The sequence below is a fragment of the Plecotus auritus genome (assembly GCF_963455305.1).
Source record: "Plecotus auritus genome assembly, chromosome: 13".
Classification (NCBI taxonomy): domain Eukaryota; kingdom Metazoa; phylum Chordata; class Mammalia; order Chiroptera; family Vespertilionidae; genus Plecotus; species Plecotus auritus.
Window position 1 is genome coordinate 13,456,959 of NC_137779.1, and position 17,021 is coordinate 13,473,979.

The 17,021-nt window shown below is 42.2% G+C and overlaps 1 protein-coding gene across 10 annotated transcripts in view; it reads right to left on the minus strand.

Annotated features, from left to right (window-relative positions):
• CLIP1 (CAP-Gly domain containing linker protein 1) overlaps positions 1 to 17,021 on the minus strand; it is a 99,400-nt gene that overhangs the window by 3,479 nt on the left and 78,900 nt on the right. For 8 of the 10 annotated variants that reach the window (XM_080650679.1, XM_080650676.1, XM_080650677.1 and 5 more), the window contains 5 exons: positions 16,578 to 16,630; positions 9,977 to 10,094; positions 9,750 to 9,900; positions 9,146 to 9,195; positions 6,476 to 6,600 (listed from right to left, as the gene is read on the minus strand). In XM_080650679.1, the coding sequence (XP_080506805.1) occupies positions 6,476 to 6,600; positions 9,146 to 9,195; positions 9,750 to 9,900; positions 9,977 to 10,094; positions 16,578 to 16,630 (497 nt within the window). Of the gene's footprint in view, positions 1 to 6,475; positions 6,601 to 9,145; positions 9,196 to 9,749; positions 9,901 to 9,976; positions 10,095 to 12,948; positions 13,099 to 16,577; positions 16,631 to 17,021 lie in introns of those variants that run through there. The other 2 variants (XM_080650673.1, XM_080650681.1) reach the window with 1 other exon arrangement.

The window sequence follows — 17,021 nt, forward strand, 5'->3', positions numbered from 1 at the left end:
ATGTGGCTCGCGAGCTGCAGTTTGCCGACCACTGCCCTAGGACATGTATCCGTAAACATATTGCTACAAGAGAAGTTGAGATTTTGCTGCCTATGGTTTCTTTTAGGATTTGTATGTTTTCCCGACTTACATTTAAGTCTTTTATCCATTTTGAGTTTATTTTTGTGTATGGTGTAAGTTGGTGGTCTAGTTTCATTTTTTGCATCTATCTGTCCAATTTTTCCAGCACCATTTATTGAAGAGACTGTCTTGACTCCATTGTATGCTCTTGCCTCCTTTGTCAAATATTGAGCAAAATGGCATAGGTCGATTTCTGTTCTGTTCCATTGATCTATACACCTGTTCTTGTGCCAGTACTAGGCTGCTTTGATTAGGCGGCTTGTTAGTATAACCTGATATCTGGTATTGTGATTCCTCCAACTTTGTTTTTCTTAAGATTGCTGCAGCTATTTGGGGTCTTTTTTGATTCCATATGAATTTTTGGAAAGTTCGTTCTAGATCTGAGAAATATGCTGTTGATATTTTAATAGGGATTGCAGTGAATCTATAGATTGCCTTGGGTAGTATGGACATTTTAATGATGTTGATTCTACCAATCGGTGAACACGTTATATTCTTCCACTTGTTTATATCTTCTCTTTCTTCAATGTCTTGTAGTTTTCCGAGTACAGGTCTTTTGCCTCCTTGGTTAAGTTTATTCCTAAGTATCTTAAATTTTTTGTTGCAATGGTAAATGGGATTGTGTGTTTAGTTTCTCTGATAATTTATTATTGGTGTATAAAATAGCCATCGATTTTGGGGGGTTGATTTTGTATCCTTCTACATTGCCAAATTCATTTATTAAATCTAGTAATTTTTTGGTGGAGTCTTTAGGGTTTTCTATATATGGTTATCATGTCATCTGTGAATAGTGAGAGTTTTACTTCCTCCATTCCAATTGGAATGCCTTTTATTTCTTCTTGTCTGATTGCTGTGGCTAGACTTCCAGTACTATGTTGAATAAGAGTGGTGAAAGCGGACATCCCTGTCTTGTTCCTGTTCTTAGGGAAAATGGTTTTAGTTTTTGCCCATTGAGTGTGATGTCCACTGTAGGTTTGTCATATATGGCCTTTATAATGTTGAGATATGCTCCTTCTATTCCCATTTTGCTGAGAATTTTTATCAAAAATGGGTTTTGGATTTTGTCAAATGCTTTTTCTGCGTCTATTGATAAGATCATGTGATTTTTGTCTTTCAATTTGTTTATGTGATGCATCACGTTTATTGATTCGTGAATATTGTTCTAGCCTTGCATCCCTGGAATAAATACCACTTGGTCATGGTGTATGATCTTTTTAATAAATTGCTGGATCCGATTTGCTAATATTTTGTTGAGGATTTTAGCATCTATGTTCATCAGGGATATTGGCTTGTAATTCTTTCTTTGTAGTGTCTTTATCTGCTTTTGGAATTAGGATAATGCTGGCTTCATAAAAAGAGCTTGGAAGTGTTCCTTCTTAGATTTTTTGTAATAGTTTGAGGAGAACAGGTGTTAGTTCTTCTCTGAATGTTTTTAAAACTCACCTGTGAAGCCGTCTGGACTTGGCCTTTTGTTTGCTGTGTGTTTTTTGATTACTGCTTCTATTTCATCAGTTGTTATTGGCCTATTCAGGTTTTCTGATTCTTCCTGACTCTGTTTTGGGAGATTGTATTTTTCTAGGGATATGTCCATTTCATCCACATTTTCCAGCTTGCTGGCATATAGTTGTTCACAGTATTTTCTTACAATCCTTTGTTTCCTGTGGTGTCAGTAGTTACTGCTTTTTTTTTTTTAATATATTATTTTATTGATTTTTTACAGAGAGGAAGGGAGAGGGATAGAGAGTTAGAAACATCGATGAGAGAGAAACATCGATCAGCTGCCTCCTACACACCCCCTACTGGGGACGTGCCCGCCAACTAAGGTACATGCCCTTGACCGGAATCAAACCTGGGACCCTTCAGTCCGCAGGCTGATGCTCTATCCACTGAGCCAAGCCAGTTTCGGCTCTCTGCTTTCATTTCTGATTTTATTTGGCTCCTCTCTGTTTCTTGATGAGTCTGACTAATAGTTCATCAATTTTGTTTATCCTTTCAAAGAACCAGCTCTTTGCTTCATTGATTTTTTTTTTTTTTTGTAATGTTGTTTAGTCCCTCTGTCATTTATTTCTGCTCTAATCTTTATTATTTCCTCCCTTCTACTTACTCTGGGCTTTTCTTGTTCTCTTTCTAGTTCTTTAAGTTGTAGGGTTAAATAATTTATTAATTTTTCTTGTTTTTTTGAGGTAGGCCTGTAGTGCTATGAACTTTCCTCTCAGGACTGCTTTTGCTGGGTCCCAGAGATTTGGGGTTGTTGTGTGTTCATTTTCATTTGTTTCCAGGAAGTGTTTTATTTTTCCTTGATCTTGTGGGTAATCCATTCATTGTTTAATAACATGATATTTAGCCTCCATGTGTTTGAATGTTTTTACTGTAGTTGATGTCTAATTTCATTCCACTGTGATCTGAGAAGATGATTGATATGATTTCAATGTTCTTGAACTTGTAGAGACTTGTTTTGTGTCCTAACATGTGGTCTATCTTTGTGAATGACCCATGTGCACTTGAGAAGAATGTATATTCTGCAGCTTTGGGGTGAAATGTTCTATAAATGTCAGTTAAACCCATCTGATTCAGCGTGTCCTTTATTTTTTTACTTTTTAAAAATCTATTTTATTGATTTTTTAAAGAGAGGAAGAGAAAGAGATAGTTAGAAACATCGATGAGAGAGAAACATCGATCAACTGCCTCCTGTACATCTCCTATTGGGGATGTGCCTGCAAACAAGGTACGTGCCCTTGACCGGAATTGAACCTGTGACCTTTCAGTCTACAGGCTGACGCTCTATCCACTGAGCCAAACCAGTTAGGGCTCAGTGTGTCCTTTAGAGTCACTGTTTACTTGTTAATTTTGGGTCTGGAAGATCTATCCAGTGAAGTCAGCAGGGTGATAAGTCTCCTACTATGACTGTATTGTTATTGATCTCTCCCTTAAAGGCCTCTAGAAGTTTTTAAAAATATATTTAGATGTTCCTATATTGGGTGCATATGTATATGTTTACCAGGGTTGTATTTTCTTGTTGGATCAATCCCTTTAGTATTATGTAGTGACCTTTGTTGTCTCTTGTGATGGTCTTCATTTAAGTCTATTTTGTCAGATATGAGTATTGCTACTCCAGCTTTTTTTCTTTTTCATTTGCATGGAAAAATTTTTTCCATCCCTTCACTCTCATCCTGTGTGTGTCTTTTGTTCTGAGGTGGGCCTCTTGTAGACAGCATATAGTTAGGTCATGTTTTTGTTTCCATTCAGCTACCCTATTCCTTTTGATTGGAGCATTCAATCCATTTATATTTAACGTTATTATTGATAGGTACTTATTTGTTGCCATTTTAATTCTGTATGCCTAGGTTTCTCTCTCTATTTCTTCTTATCATTACAGCAGTCCCTTTCACATTTCTTGTAATGCTGGCTTGGTGGTAATGTACTCCTTTAGCCTTTCTTTATTTTTTTGTCTGGGAAGCTCTTTAGTTGACCGTCTATTTTGAATGATAGACTTGCTGGATATCGTAATCTTGGTTTCAGATCATTGCTTTCCATTACCTTGAGTACTTCATGCTGTTCCCTTCTATCTTGTAGAATGTCTGATGATTAATCAGGTGTTAGCCTTATGGGAGCTCCTTTGTAGGAAACAGTTTGCTTTTCTCTTGCTGCCTTTAAGAGTCTCTCTTTGGCCCTAGCCAGTTTGGCTCAGTGAATAGAGGGTTGGCCTGAAAACTGAAAGGTCCCAGATTTGATTCCAGTCAAGGGCACATGCCCGGGTTGAGGGTTCGATCCCCAGTGGGGGACTTGCAGGAGGCAGCCGATCCATGATTCTCTCTCATCATGGATGTTTCTGTTTCTCTCTCCCTCTTCCTTCCTCTGTGAAATCAATAAAAAAATATTTTTTAAAAAGTTTCTCTCTTTTTTTTTCAATTTTTGGCATTTTAATTATGATGTGTCTGGGTGTGAGCCTGTTTAGGTTCTTCTTGCTTGGGGTTCTCTGTGCCTCCTGAACCTGTATACTTTTTCCTTTACCAGGTTAGGGAAGTTTTCTGCCATTCTTTCTTTTCTTTTTTTAATATATTTTATTGATTTTTTACAGAGAAGAAGGGAGAGGGAGAGAGAGTTAGAAACAGCGATGAGAGAGAAACATCATCAGCTGCCTCCTGCACACCCCCTACTGGGGATGTGCCCGCAACCAAAGCACATTCCCTTGACCGGAATCGAACCTGGGACCCTTGAGTCTGCAGGCCGATGCTCTATCCACTGAGCCAAACCGGTTAGGGCAGTTTTCTACCATTATTTCTTCAAACACATTCTCTATCCCTCTCTCCCTTTCTACCTCTTCTGGTACACCTGCTATTTGAATATTGTTACGTCTCATATTGTCTCACAGCTTTAAGCTGTCCTCTTATTTTTTAATTGTTTTTTTTCTTTTTGGTTCTCTGATTGAGTGATTTTTTTCTACCTTGTCTTTTTTTAAAATATATTTCTTTATTGATTTCAGAGAGTAAGGGAGATGGAGAGATAGAAACATCAATGATGAAAGAGAATCAGATTGGCTGCCTCCTGCACACCCCCTACTGAGGATTGAGTCCACAACTTGGTCATGTGCCCCTGGCCAGAATCGAACCTAGGACCCTTCAGTCTGCAGGCCGACACTCTATCCACTGAGCCAAACCAGCTAGGGCCTCTACCTTGTCTTCTAATTCGCTGATTAGATCCTCAGCTTCCCCTAATCTTCTGTGTATTCCTTCCAATGTGTTCTTTGTTTGTGCTATATCATTCTTTATTTTTGTTTTATAATTACTACACCTTTTCTCATGCTGTTGAGCATTTTTACCATCATTATTCTGAACTCTATATCAGATAAATTTCTTATCTCCATTTCATTGATGTCTTCTTGAGAATTCTCTTGTTCTTTCATTTGGGGGTTGTTTCTTTGACTCCTCATTTTGGCTGCCTGTTTGGATTTGTGACTATGTATTAGGTAGATCTTCTATGCCTCTCAATATCTAGTTCAGGACAGTGTCAAATGCCGTTTCTGTCTAATTAGATCAGGCAAAGACTCAAAGCCTCCAGAGACCACCTCTGCTTACAAACTGATAGGATTCTGTCTTGAATTGCCCTTAGGCAATCATCCTCAGGTGTGATGCGAGTTTTTTTCAACAGTGTGGGGCAACTGCTTCTGCCTGGAGGCTAATTGTTATTCTCAGTCTCTTATTGGGCCTCAGAAACTCTGCAATGTGGGGCAAGGTGTTTACCACCCCAGGCCAGTGGTCAGCAAACTGTGGCTCGCGAGCCACAGTTTGCTGCTCTGTTGACTAATGATTTTGCCAACCACTGGGATAGAGGCTTAATCACAAGGAATAACAACAGCCTGTAATTATTGGAATCGAAGAGTCTAGGTCAGTGGTCGGCAAACTCATTAGTCAACAGAGCGGCTAACCGCGGCTCGCAAGCCGCAGTTTGCCAACCACTGCCCCAGGCAAAGCCGACTGTATAGAAAATGTCTGCATGAGAAAGATAACCTTCACAGCATGAGGGAATGACTCAGGACAGGAAACCAGGTGTCTGCCTTCTGAGCTCTAACCCCAGAGCCCCTGATCCTGGCTTCTGCTCATATAGCTCCAGTTCATTCTGCCCTCTCTCTGCCGGAGCACAAGGTGAGTAGCTTCCGAGGGAATTTTGTGTATTGGCCCTTTAAGAGGGTGCCTGAATTTCCAGCCATCTCTCCCTGTCACACAGCAACCCCACTGCTTTTCACAGCCAGATGTGTGTACCTTTTTCAGTTCTGGTGCTCTCTGGGGCCCAGGTTGTGGATTAGATCCCAGATTTCTCAGTGGCAACCCCCAACAGCTGACTATCTTTCAGGAACTTCAGTCACTCTCTATGGGAGCCCAGCCAGCCCTTTTGTGCCTCAGCCCCTCCTGCCAGTCTCTATGCTATCTCCACTTTCCGTCCTCAGTTATCAGGGCTCTCTCAAGTGAGTCTTCCATTGATTATTCAGGAAGTTTTTCTGTATTTTAGTTGTAATTCCAGTTTGGTGCTAGGAGCGTGTCCTTGCAGCATCTACTTACTCCACCGCCATATTTAATCGCCCATGTTATTTTTTTCTCTGTGTTTCTATGTATCTCTCTCCCTTCCTCTTTCTCTAAAAATCACTAAAAATATATTTAAAAAATTTTTAAAGTAAATAAATAAAATGTTTACATCAAAGCCATTTATAGTGTGTATGTATCACTGTCTTGCCAGAATGATGGGGATGGATTTATGGCCAATCAGCCAAAGGTAACTGTCTCTCCAACCCACTGAAGAACCTAACTTTAAAAGCAGTTTATTTAGATGGAACTGAACAGTATTGTCTCATATGAAATACCTGTCATAATTGTTTAGGTCATCACCATTCCCATTAAGGGCCGCTTCTGACATCATTTCCACCTTCAGCTTGAGGTCTTGATTCTTCCTCTGAAGGTCCACTATGACTGAATTTAGGAAGTCAATCTAAAAAAAGAAACATGTACAAAATGTCTGAAATGTGTCCAGTGGACTGCCTATCAAGAAGTCACAGATGTAGACTCATGCTACAGCTGCGAGTGTGCTGGACGTCACAGAGGGGCCAGTGGTGGCTGTTACTGAACCTATACCTTATATACTGATACACAAACATACACAACAACACTTTACAAAAAGCATAACAAGAGAGTTGTCTCATGACACTGTAGAACCACTCCACAACTTATCGTCTTTTGAAAAAGTACAGGGACATCCCCCTCACACATTCACTGATGGGTTGTGATGCAATGGTAAGTGAGACTTCAGAGAAAAAGGGAGAAGTTTTAAAGGGAAGGCTCAGCTCCATTTCCACCGAGGAGACCCTTAGGCACATGCTCAGGTACAGAGTGGAGCTCAGGTACCCCAATGGGGAAGAGCAACCGTGCCAGGATTCACTGGTCAGTGGAGCAACGAGATGACCAGCAGGAGGAAACACCCTTGTCCTAACATGTGCTTTCAAACCAAGGGCACTTTCCTCGAAAAACAAAGTTTCTTCCCTCTCCTACAAATAATAAAAGGTTCTCATATTTCTAAATAGCTGATGAAAAAAAATCTCACTTTATAATTTAAAAATGTGTATGAGTGTATACACAGGTAATTCAATCTTTAAAGAACTCGTTGTCCTCTTTCTCTTGCTGGGGCATGTGATGAAACAAAGCTGGCAATCAGTAGCTTTGTGGTTCTCTGCAGAACATCCCTGCCAACAGTGGAGGCAGACCCACTGAATCTATCCTCACTCCTAAAACAGCATTTTCTAAGACTTTATAATAGTAGGAGCTCCGTTTTGGGAAGAAGAAAATGGCACAACATGGATTTAGTACAGTGGGAAAACATACACACACACACACACAGACACACACACACAGACACACACACACATATACACGTTCGCAAATTAGGAAACATAAAACAAACCATTTGCTGGTTGGAAGAAAGTGTTGGCAGCAGCAGATGAAACAAATGGAAGCAGAAAGGAAAGGGGGAGAAAGAGAAAACAGTTAATTAAGTGGATGTTTATTACGCATACACACTAAGCAGACAGTGCTAACTGGGTAAGTTAGTAGTTTGCTGAATCCCTTCATGTCTCTTAAGGAGATGTCAGACAAATCAAAACTCCCTGAGCTTTTATTTAAAAATGAAAGATGGCTTTGTACCTATGATTTTTGGGCAGGATAAATATACCCCAAGATATATTATTAAAACTGAAGATGGATGCTTATTGTCTGTCCCATTATATTTCCAAATAGAGAATACTTTGTTTCCATATAATCCCACATTTAAAATTAAGGCTGTTTTGTTAATTTTGGATTTAGGAAACATTTTCCGAGAACCCTGTCTCTGTAAGGTAGAGATAAGCAAGGAACTTTTTGACAGAGCAATTCTACTTCTAGAAGTATACCCCAAAGAAATGCTAGTATATCTACAAAAATGACAGATGTCCAAGACAATTCATTTCAGCATTGTTTACAATACACTTAGAAGATCAGAAACCTCCCAAATGGCATGTCAACGGGCAGAGAACCAATTCCATTAAGTTACATCCACATAATGGAACACTAGACAGCTATAAAAGGGAAGTACAGAGGTGGAAAGGGCAGCTGACTCTCCAGGGGGAGGTGCCTGTGGGAGTCACTCTGACACACTGAGGCTGGCTCCCTTGGGCCTGCCGGAAGAGGGGGTATCGCTTAGGGCGGGGCTAGGCTCTTGGGGGTGAGGTTCTGCTCTCCGGGACTGGCTACAGCTGTTCTAGTCTGGGCTCAGCTCTTCAGGGCTAGACTCCTCCCTTCGGGACTGTCTTTGGCGCGAGGCTCCGCCCTCTGGGACTGTCTTTGGCTATTCAGGACGAGGTTGAGGTCTTGGGCTAGGCTGGCTCTTCGGAACTAGGGTCAGCCCTTTGGGACTAGGTTAGGCTATTAGGTCATGGCTGGGTATTCCAGGCTAGTCCATTAAAATCAAATGGACCCGGGCCATGGGGAAGCCCCGGCCTCTATAAGACTGCCTTACAGGAAAGGACCCTTAAATGAGCATACATAGCCTGGGAACCAGAGGTGAAAAGGGCTGCTGACTCAAGGGAGAGGTGCCTGAGGAAGTCACTCTGACACATTGAGGCTGGCTCCCTTGGGCCAGCTGGAAGAATAGGTATTGCTTAGGGCGAGGCTTGGCTTTTTGGGGCCAGGTTCTGCCAAAAACGGAAGCACAGATCAGTTTATGTAATATGCACGTTACAAGGGAAAGGAAAAAGACTGTATTAGTCTTGGCTTATAGTTACATTTTTTTAAATCTCTGAAAAAGGCTTTTTTAAAAGACACCAACAACAGTGGTTACCTGATTGGAGAGCTGGGAAATGACTAGAGAGAAAGGTTTGGAGGGAGATGAGTTGCTGAACATGTTTTTAATATTGCTTAATGTTTAGATCATATGAATGCACTACCTGCTCAAAAGATTAAATGATTTTTAAAATAGCAAGTAAGCAAACCAAAGGAAGGAGTATTACCTGACTTTCCTGGGCTCTTTCGTCCTCTTCTGCCTGAGTATCAGTATTACCTTTTATAAAAAAATGGAGGGGGATGTTTAAAAAACCACAACCTTTTTTCCTTGTAATTGCATTGAAAATCATTCTCTGTGGAATTCCCAGATGTGCCTCTCAGTACACACTCATGAGTTCCTGTCCCACCGCCGGGCCCCTGAGGGACCTGCCCAGGCGCTGGCCCCACCCCTCCAGTGTTCTCTCCTAGCTAGCCCTCAGGCTCACTGCTGGCGAGAATGGCCGTCACGTCCACCTGAATTTAGAGGAGCGAGGGACCATCTCTGCACCCTCACTGTGTACCTTCAGAACCCACGGCTGTACTGGGATGGCAGCCAGCATCTACCAGCTTACGCTTCTACCCACACTCAAGACCAGGGGGGAAGGCCCGGCAATGGGGATACCAGGCACGCTCCTTCGCATGGGACCTGGGTGGTGCCAAGCCCTCGTCTGATTACAGGTGGGAGAGCCAAGGATGAAAGGGCCACGTCAGGGAGCAGCGCCTCTTGACCAGAAACGGCTCCTTTGCAGAGAGCAGTGGGGTGGGGGAGAGGCGCTACAGTCGTCATCTTACCCGAGGAGCTGCTGAGCTGCCTCTTGTTTTCTTTGAGTTGAAGCTCCAAGTTCTTTACCTTGAGCTCAAGCTTCACCTTATCAGACTCAAGAGACTGGACAACTGAATGCAAGGACTTGGCAGAGGCGTTTTCTCCCCTGAGCACCGTGACCTGCAACACAGCGGCGCAGCTTAGGCGTGGGAACAGAATGGGGCGGCGTGAACGTTCACCCTGGAAGGTACTCTACCTCGTTCCTCAGCTTCTCTAGCTCGGCATCCTTTTCTGTGAGTAAGGCACTAGTAATGCTGATGGACTTCTGTAAGGAGGCTTTTTCTTCATCTGCGTCTTTTATTAACTTGGATTCTCTAAAAGACCAAAGAGTTAAAAATTCCAGAAATCAACCGAGAGAGTGATCAGTGTAGGCCTGTCCTCGAACAAACACACAATTAACCTGAGTTAATGTAAAGAAAAAAGTGCATCACAGGGGGCTTTTAGAGGGAGAAGGCTTTTATGCTTCCAAATTTTACTTACTGTGAGGGGAGAAAAAGTTCACTATGCACAGACATGCTTGAATCTGTCTATCATTGTAGCCATTTGAATTTAAAGAAACAGTAACTTTGGAAGACTTACGATTATAAATAATAATAATAATAATAATAATAATAATAATGATAATAATAAGAGACTGTTGCACCCCCAAAGAATTCTTCTAAATATCGAACCCCAGCTGAATTCTACTACTTCTTGAATAAACTACTACCAAGCAATACCAACAACTAAAATACACACATGCAAAGCGATTATACAATGTCATGCAGAGCAGTTTTATGCTGGAAGTATCAATTGGTTCTCACTAATTTCAGTAACTTTTAGCAAGTTCCAGGAATGAGTTTTTGAGATCTAATGGGCCAAACGGTAGCAAATAGTACCACTGCTATTCAGGCTGAAGGAGTCTCACTCTTCCTCCGTGGAACCTGAAGAGGACATTAAATTGCTCGTAGAAATGACAGGTAATTACATAAAGGCCAGAGCAGACATGTTAAAACGGAGCTCCGGAGACAGAATGCACGTGTGGAGATGTTGGGAGGAAGGAGGGCCAGCACTGCTTTCTGTCCTCAGCCTGACTCGGCTGTGGTCGTCAGTGGAAGGGGGGACCAGGCCTGGGATGAAAGGGAAACACCTGTCGTGGAGGGTGTGGGAAAAGAAAGGGAAAGATGAAGGGAAGACCAGGAGGGAGGGGGCAAGACACAATAGACACAACCCGGAAGGGCCGGCTACTATGTTTGTGTGTGTGCACATTTAGATTTTTGTTGAGAAATTACATGCATTCGAGAATGCCACGGTCATAGTCACGAGGGAGGAGGTCAGACTGAGCACGGTCACAGATTGGGAGAAACTAAATCCCTAGTGACAAGTGAATGCAGTGTGATTTGTAGGCTGGACCCGGGAGGAGAAAAAGGATGTTCGTGGAAAAGCTGGGGGGATCTGAGTAAGGTCAGGAGTCTAGCGGAGAGTGTGTGCAGTGTCACTTTCTAGGTTTTGGTCAATGTACCAGGGGATGGATGATGGACCCGGGGGTGGGGGGGTGGGGAGGGGCACATGGGAGCACTCAGAACTACCCTGGCAACTCTTCTGCGAACCTCTAATTTTAAAAATTAAAAAAAAAAATTTTTTTTAATTGTATGCAGTGTGAAACAAGAGGAAAAAGACCTTGTATCACAATACTAGTTTGGAAAAAGACAAAACTGGAGAGAATTTTTCCTAGCTAGCCCTCAGGCCATACAACTTGGACACGTCACTCCTGGAGCTAATCCTCAGTGAGAACTCGTAACTTGGGCAACAAGCCAAGTCACTCCCCGTTCCGCTGGAAGTAACTGGGTGAGCGTGGAGCATGTCCTGGTTCGGTCTGCTGCAAAGCCAACGGGAAGGATCGAAAACTGAGGCCCAGGTTAGAAATGGAAGAATGTACATGTCTGGTTAGTGAGACCCAAGATATCCGGCACACGAATTACAGAATTCTCATGATTTATGGTAGATTCTACACAAAGATAAAAATATTAAGTGTATTTATCTCATTGTGTGGCTGACACTCATACTCCGGAATGGTAAGTAGTAAGAAAAGAATTTGAGACTTACAAACATTCCTGAATTCAATGTCCAAGCACTATCTGTACACTGAAATGGGGTGAGCAGCAGTGACGCTGAAATACTGAGTGGCACCTTGCTAGGAAATAGGCTCTTGCTCGGGTTAAAACAAAACAACGATTTTAATGGAAGGAACATATGAACCCTTCTTCCCCCTGGAAAGTAAGTATCTGATGCGATCCAAAGATTCCGTAAAGCTCAGGCTCCTTAAGCCTCTAGCAAACTGGTGGTTTGCTCTATAGTAACACCTATTTCCAGAGCATCACTTGTTAGAAAACCAATTCAAATCTGAACATTATTTGAAATGTTTTTACTGGGGGAAAAAATAAGGATTTGGGGATTACTGAACAGATTTGGATTCTTCCATCATAGGAACTCTAGTTAGCAAAGATGTCACCGATTCTTGGTGTTGGGGACCACCAGCTGGCGGGAGGAGGAAGGCACAGCATCTTTATCTGCTCATCCTCACATACACACAGCCTCTGAGCAAGGCCGCTTTAGGAGAGGGCAAGCTGAACGCTCGTTCCTTGTACAGTTATCAAAAGATGCGTGGTTGAGGAAGGGACCTTGTGACAAATGGCAGGACAAACAGCTGTTAGCAGCTCATCTTTGGGGCAGGTCCTCACTGCTGGCTTCCTTCACTATTTATTTCTAAGCCCCAATCTGTGCAGACCAAGAGAGGCCGAGTTAAACCATTTAGCCAACATCACTAACCTCTGCGTCACAAATCACACCGGCGGGCGGGCCCGTGTTCCCCGAAGCCATGCTGACTGGACTGACTTGGTGTTACTCAAAATGTCAAATAGGGAAGATAAGCAGAATATGAAGGAAGGGCCGGAGGGGCCCGAAATCTTTCCTCCAAGGAAACATACTAGCCAGATTCTTTCCTTACTACTTGCACAAGAAATAAATTCTAGCAGTAAAGCCAATACCTTAAAGTGTAACTGGGCAAGCTTTAAAAATGCAAGATAACAAGAACCAAATATTAGAAACATGAAGATAAATGCAAATCAGTCAGGAGAAGTTTGCACTGCAATTCTTTGCTTAAAAAAAAAAAAAAGATAATGTGTGTGTGAGTGTGTGTGCGTATACTGCTGAGAATATTTTACAAAACGAAAGCAAGACACAGAGGGACAAAGGCAGCCAAAAATATATATACAACAATTTGGTTTACTAAAAATATATGAAATTTATTTATTATAATGTGGATAGACTTTCTTCAGTCTTACCATGAAAGACACACAGATATAGCAAAGGAAGCAAGAGTAGGAAGGGAAAAGAGAGGAGTGAAGTGAGCATTGGTAAGCAGCGAAAGCTCGGAGACAGTCAGACAGTCAGCCACCCACAGTGAGCAGCACGGGACTCGGCAGAATGTGTCAAGGGAACTGTCTACCAGTTTCCAGCCCTGACGGCAATCTGGCATTTACACTAACAGAATTGATTCTGACTCCAACAAATCCACGTCGAAGATTTTGGCTCTCAAGTCCCTTCTTTGACATGGAAAAGCCTAGAAGCCAAACAAGTTCTCTAATCTGCTTGCAGACCTCAGGGGTCAGAAGACCCACCTCTCCACTCGGTCAGATATGGCAAATCAAGGTCGGCTCTGCCGTATCTCTCAGACATCTTGGAACCCGATTTGAAGGAGGTCTGCCTAACGTGGAAACCAGTTTTCTGAAGAAATGATTACATTTTTTAAAAATATTTATATTTTTTTAATTGATTTCAGAGAGGAAGGGGAGAGGGAGAAACATCAATGATGAGAATCATTGATCAGTTGCCTCCTACACCCCCACCCCCCCGCCCCCTGACTGGGGATCAAGCCCACAACCTGGGCATGTTCCCTGACTGAGAATTGAACCATGACCTCCTGGTTTATAGGTTGACGTTCATCCACTGAGCCATGTTGGCTGGGCAATGATTACATTCTTAAGAGGAAAATCTTGACTACATATTGCTTGCAATTCAATGTTTAGATACCAATAAACTGTAGCAATACAGAAGGATGTTACTACTTTCTTTTTTAAAAAATTTATCTTTATTGTTGAAAGTATTACAGATGTCCCCTTTTTGTTACTAATTTTTTCATGAAAAGGAGCTTCATCCTACAGTCAGGAGTAAGTACTGCACTTCAATACAATGACTTCATTGTAATGAAGGCAAGTCTATGCTTTCTTGATTATGTCTATTCAATGGTCACTTCCAAATTAAACTGCCGACTAAGATCTCAATTCTTGTTTCAACAACTACATCTGAAATAACTTTATGATTTAAGTACTTTCCAGACTTTTAAAGAGCAGACCAAATTCTTTTTAGTACTCCATGCTAAATTTACTTAACTATGATACACATTGACCCATATACAAATTCTTTATCAAACTGACTTTAGAAGGTGTTTAGGGGCCCAATTAGCTCAAACATATACTTGCTTTCAAATTTCTGAAACAGACATAACTTTCCATGAGGGTTAATAAACAATTTGACCAAAAAAAAAAAAAAAAATGGTGTAGCCTGGCTGGTGTGGCTCAGTAGTTGAGCCTCTACCTATGAACCAGGCGGTCACAGTTCAATTTCTGGTCAGGGCACATGCCTGGGTTGTGGGCTAGATCCCCAGTAGGGGGCATGCAGGAGGCAGCTGATCAATGATTCTCTCTCATCATTGATGTTTCTCTCTCCCCCTTTCTCTTCCTCACTGAAATCAATACAAAATATATTTTTTAAAAATAGTTGTAAATATGAAAACATAGATTTAAAATTTTTTTCACTCCCAGAAAAATTATCATTTTTATCTGTATTTACTGGTAACAAGTAATTTTTAAGAGACATCCTCCTAAATATATCCAGCACCGAAAACAGGAGCAGAGATGGTGAAATATGAAGACAGGGATGTTCCACCTTTTGAAGCCATGAAAAAAGTCAACGCCCAATCACATTTTTAAAAAATATATATATATTTTTTATTGATTTCAGAGAGGAAGGGAGAGGGAGACAGAAACATCAATGAGAGAGAATCATTGATTGGCTGCCTTCTGCACGCCCCCTACTGGGGACCAAGCCTGTGGCCCAGGCACGTGCCCACGACCAGAACCGAACCCAGGACCCTTCAGTCCACAGGCCGATGCTCTATCCACTGAGCCAAACCAGCTAGGGTCCCAATCACATTTTGAAAGGCATGTGGTAAGGATGAACAAAGCACAGCATCTTTCCTTTAAAAAGGAATAACTGTATAGTGAGACAAGAACCAGCATAAAAATCTGAGGATCTGTGTCTTACACCTGCATCTAAGTTCTTGGCCAAGGTGCCTGACGCTTTGGGCTGGCACTTCATCCTTTTTTTTTTTTTTTTTTAGTTTATCTTTACTGTTGAGGTTTCATCATTTTTAAATGCATGCCTCACCATATACTTCAGTGGGTTGTTTTGAGATTACAGACTTTCTACGTCAATGCAAGGGGACATGCCAGGGCTTACGTCAGCCCGTTTTTATTTGTCCGCTGGCCAGAATGTCACAGGAAGAGCCCTATGAACTTTTTCACATGTCCTGGATAACTGCAGACATGAGCTGCTGCTGCTTGTTTTTCTAAATTTATCTTTATTATTGAGAGTATTACAGATCTCCCCCACGAAGTTCTTTTTAAAGAAACAAAGCCTTATGGATAAAAAAATCAACACCTGAGGCCCACATGGGTGGGGCTGTGCCAGGAGCTGGGTTAAGGCAGGCCAGCCTGGTCACCTGGAGAACACCGGGCTGGGCCAGGGGCGTGGCGGTGCCGAAACACATGCATTCTGGTGTGAAACTTTAACAAAGAATGAACCTAATTAGAGAAGGGAAGGAGGAACGGCACCCCTGGACCAAGGCCTAATATCCTTTAGGATGTAGCTTATGGAACTCAGACATCCTGTGGGCCAAGTGCAGCCCTCAATTCCTCAGCAGGGTTGCCGAGCTGGCAGGAGGGGCACCGAGGTTTAAATAACACACGTGTGCAGCTGCCTGGCAGGGGAGCCCCTCGGCCCTGACAAGTAGGAGAATACTTTGCAAGAGCGTGGGGAATTCTTGTTTTTCTACTTTATTTCATTTTTTTTTTTTTTAATTTCTCTAGACACAAACTGCACATTTTAAAAGAGCAGACAGTCTGCCAGGATGTATAAAAGCACTAAGCTTCTAAATGACTGTTTCTGTGTGTGGGCCTGTGTATCCTTACTCCAAAGGACTGGAAGGCTTTCACTTGAATACTATTTAATTATCATGAAAAAAAATGACAAAGCTCTTTTTTCTGAAAATAAATAGAAACGTTTACAATTATGTTACCCGTTAACATTGAAAAATTAAAATGTTTATATCATGGAAATCAGTGTTTATAGGCAGATCAATCACTCCCTGTAAAATGATAGCATTTTCAGTTACTGAAACTAGGAGGGAACAGCAGTATCACATGAGACAATCTGCTTTTAGAACACTTCCAAATAAATGCAACCGAACGTGACTTAAAATGCAGCTGTTCTTTGTTTTAGGAATGAAGACCGAGACTTTGGCAAGTGACTTTTCATCATTTGTCCGTGGTGAGTACTGAGCTATCGCGATGCAATTTTCTGAATGAGAAGGCCGCACACTTTCTATACGTCACTGTACACATCACCTTCTAACGTTTTCCTTATTAAACTCGCACACTCACACACATGCCAACGATAAACAGAAAAGGAAGACCTACCTCTTTTTCATTTCTAACAACTGATTATTGAGCACAGATCTCTCCTCTTCCACCTGGAAAAAAGCACATACATGGAAGGTCAGTTCCCAGTGAGCCCGCAGAGAGGCCTAGTTCTCAAGCCCCGGGTTCCATTCCCAGGCCCAGGGCAGTGAGAGCAGTTGGCACCATATCACAGGATGTACAGCTATTTGTTTACAAACCATGTATGACCGGACTGACTCCCTTTCCTCACAGACTCGAGAATTAAAACTATTAATCAACAGCTGGTTTTGTTCAGTGGTTAGAGTGTCGGCCGCCCACAGACCAAGAGTTCGAGGGTTCGATTCCTGGTCAAGGGCACAAACCTGGGTTGCAGGATCCCTGCCCGGACTGGAGTGCATGCGACAGGCAACCGATCGAGTGTCTCTCTCTCATCAATGTTTCTCCCTCTCTCTCCCTCCCTCC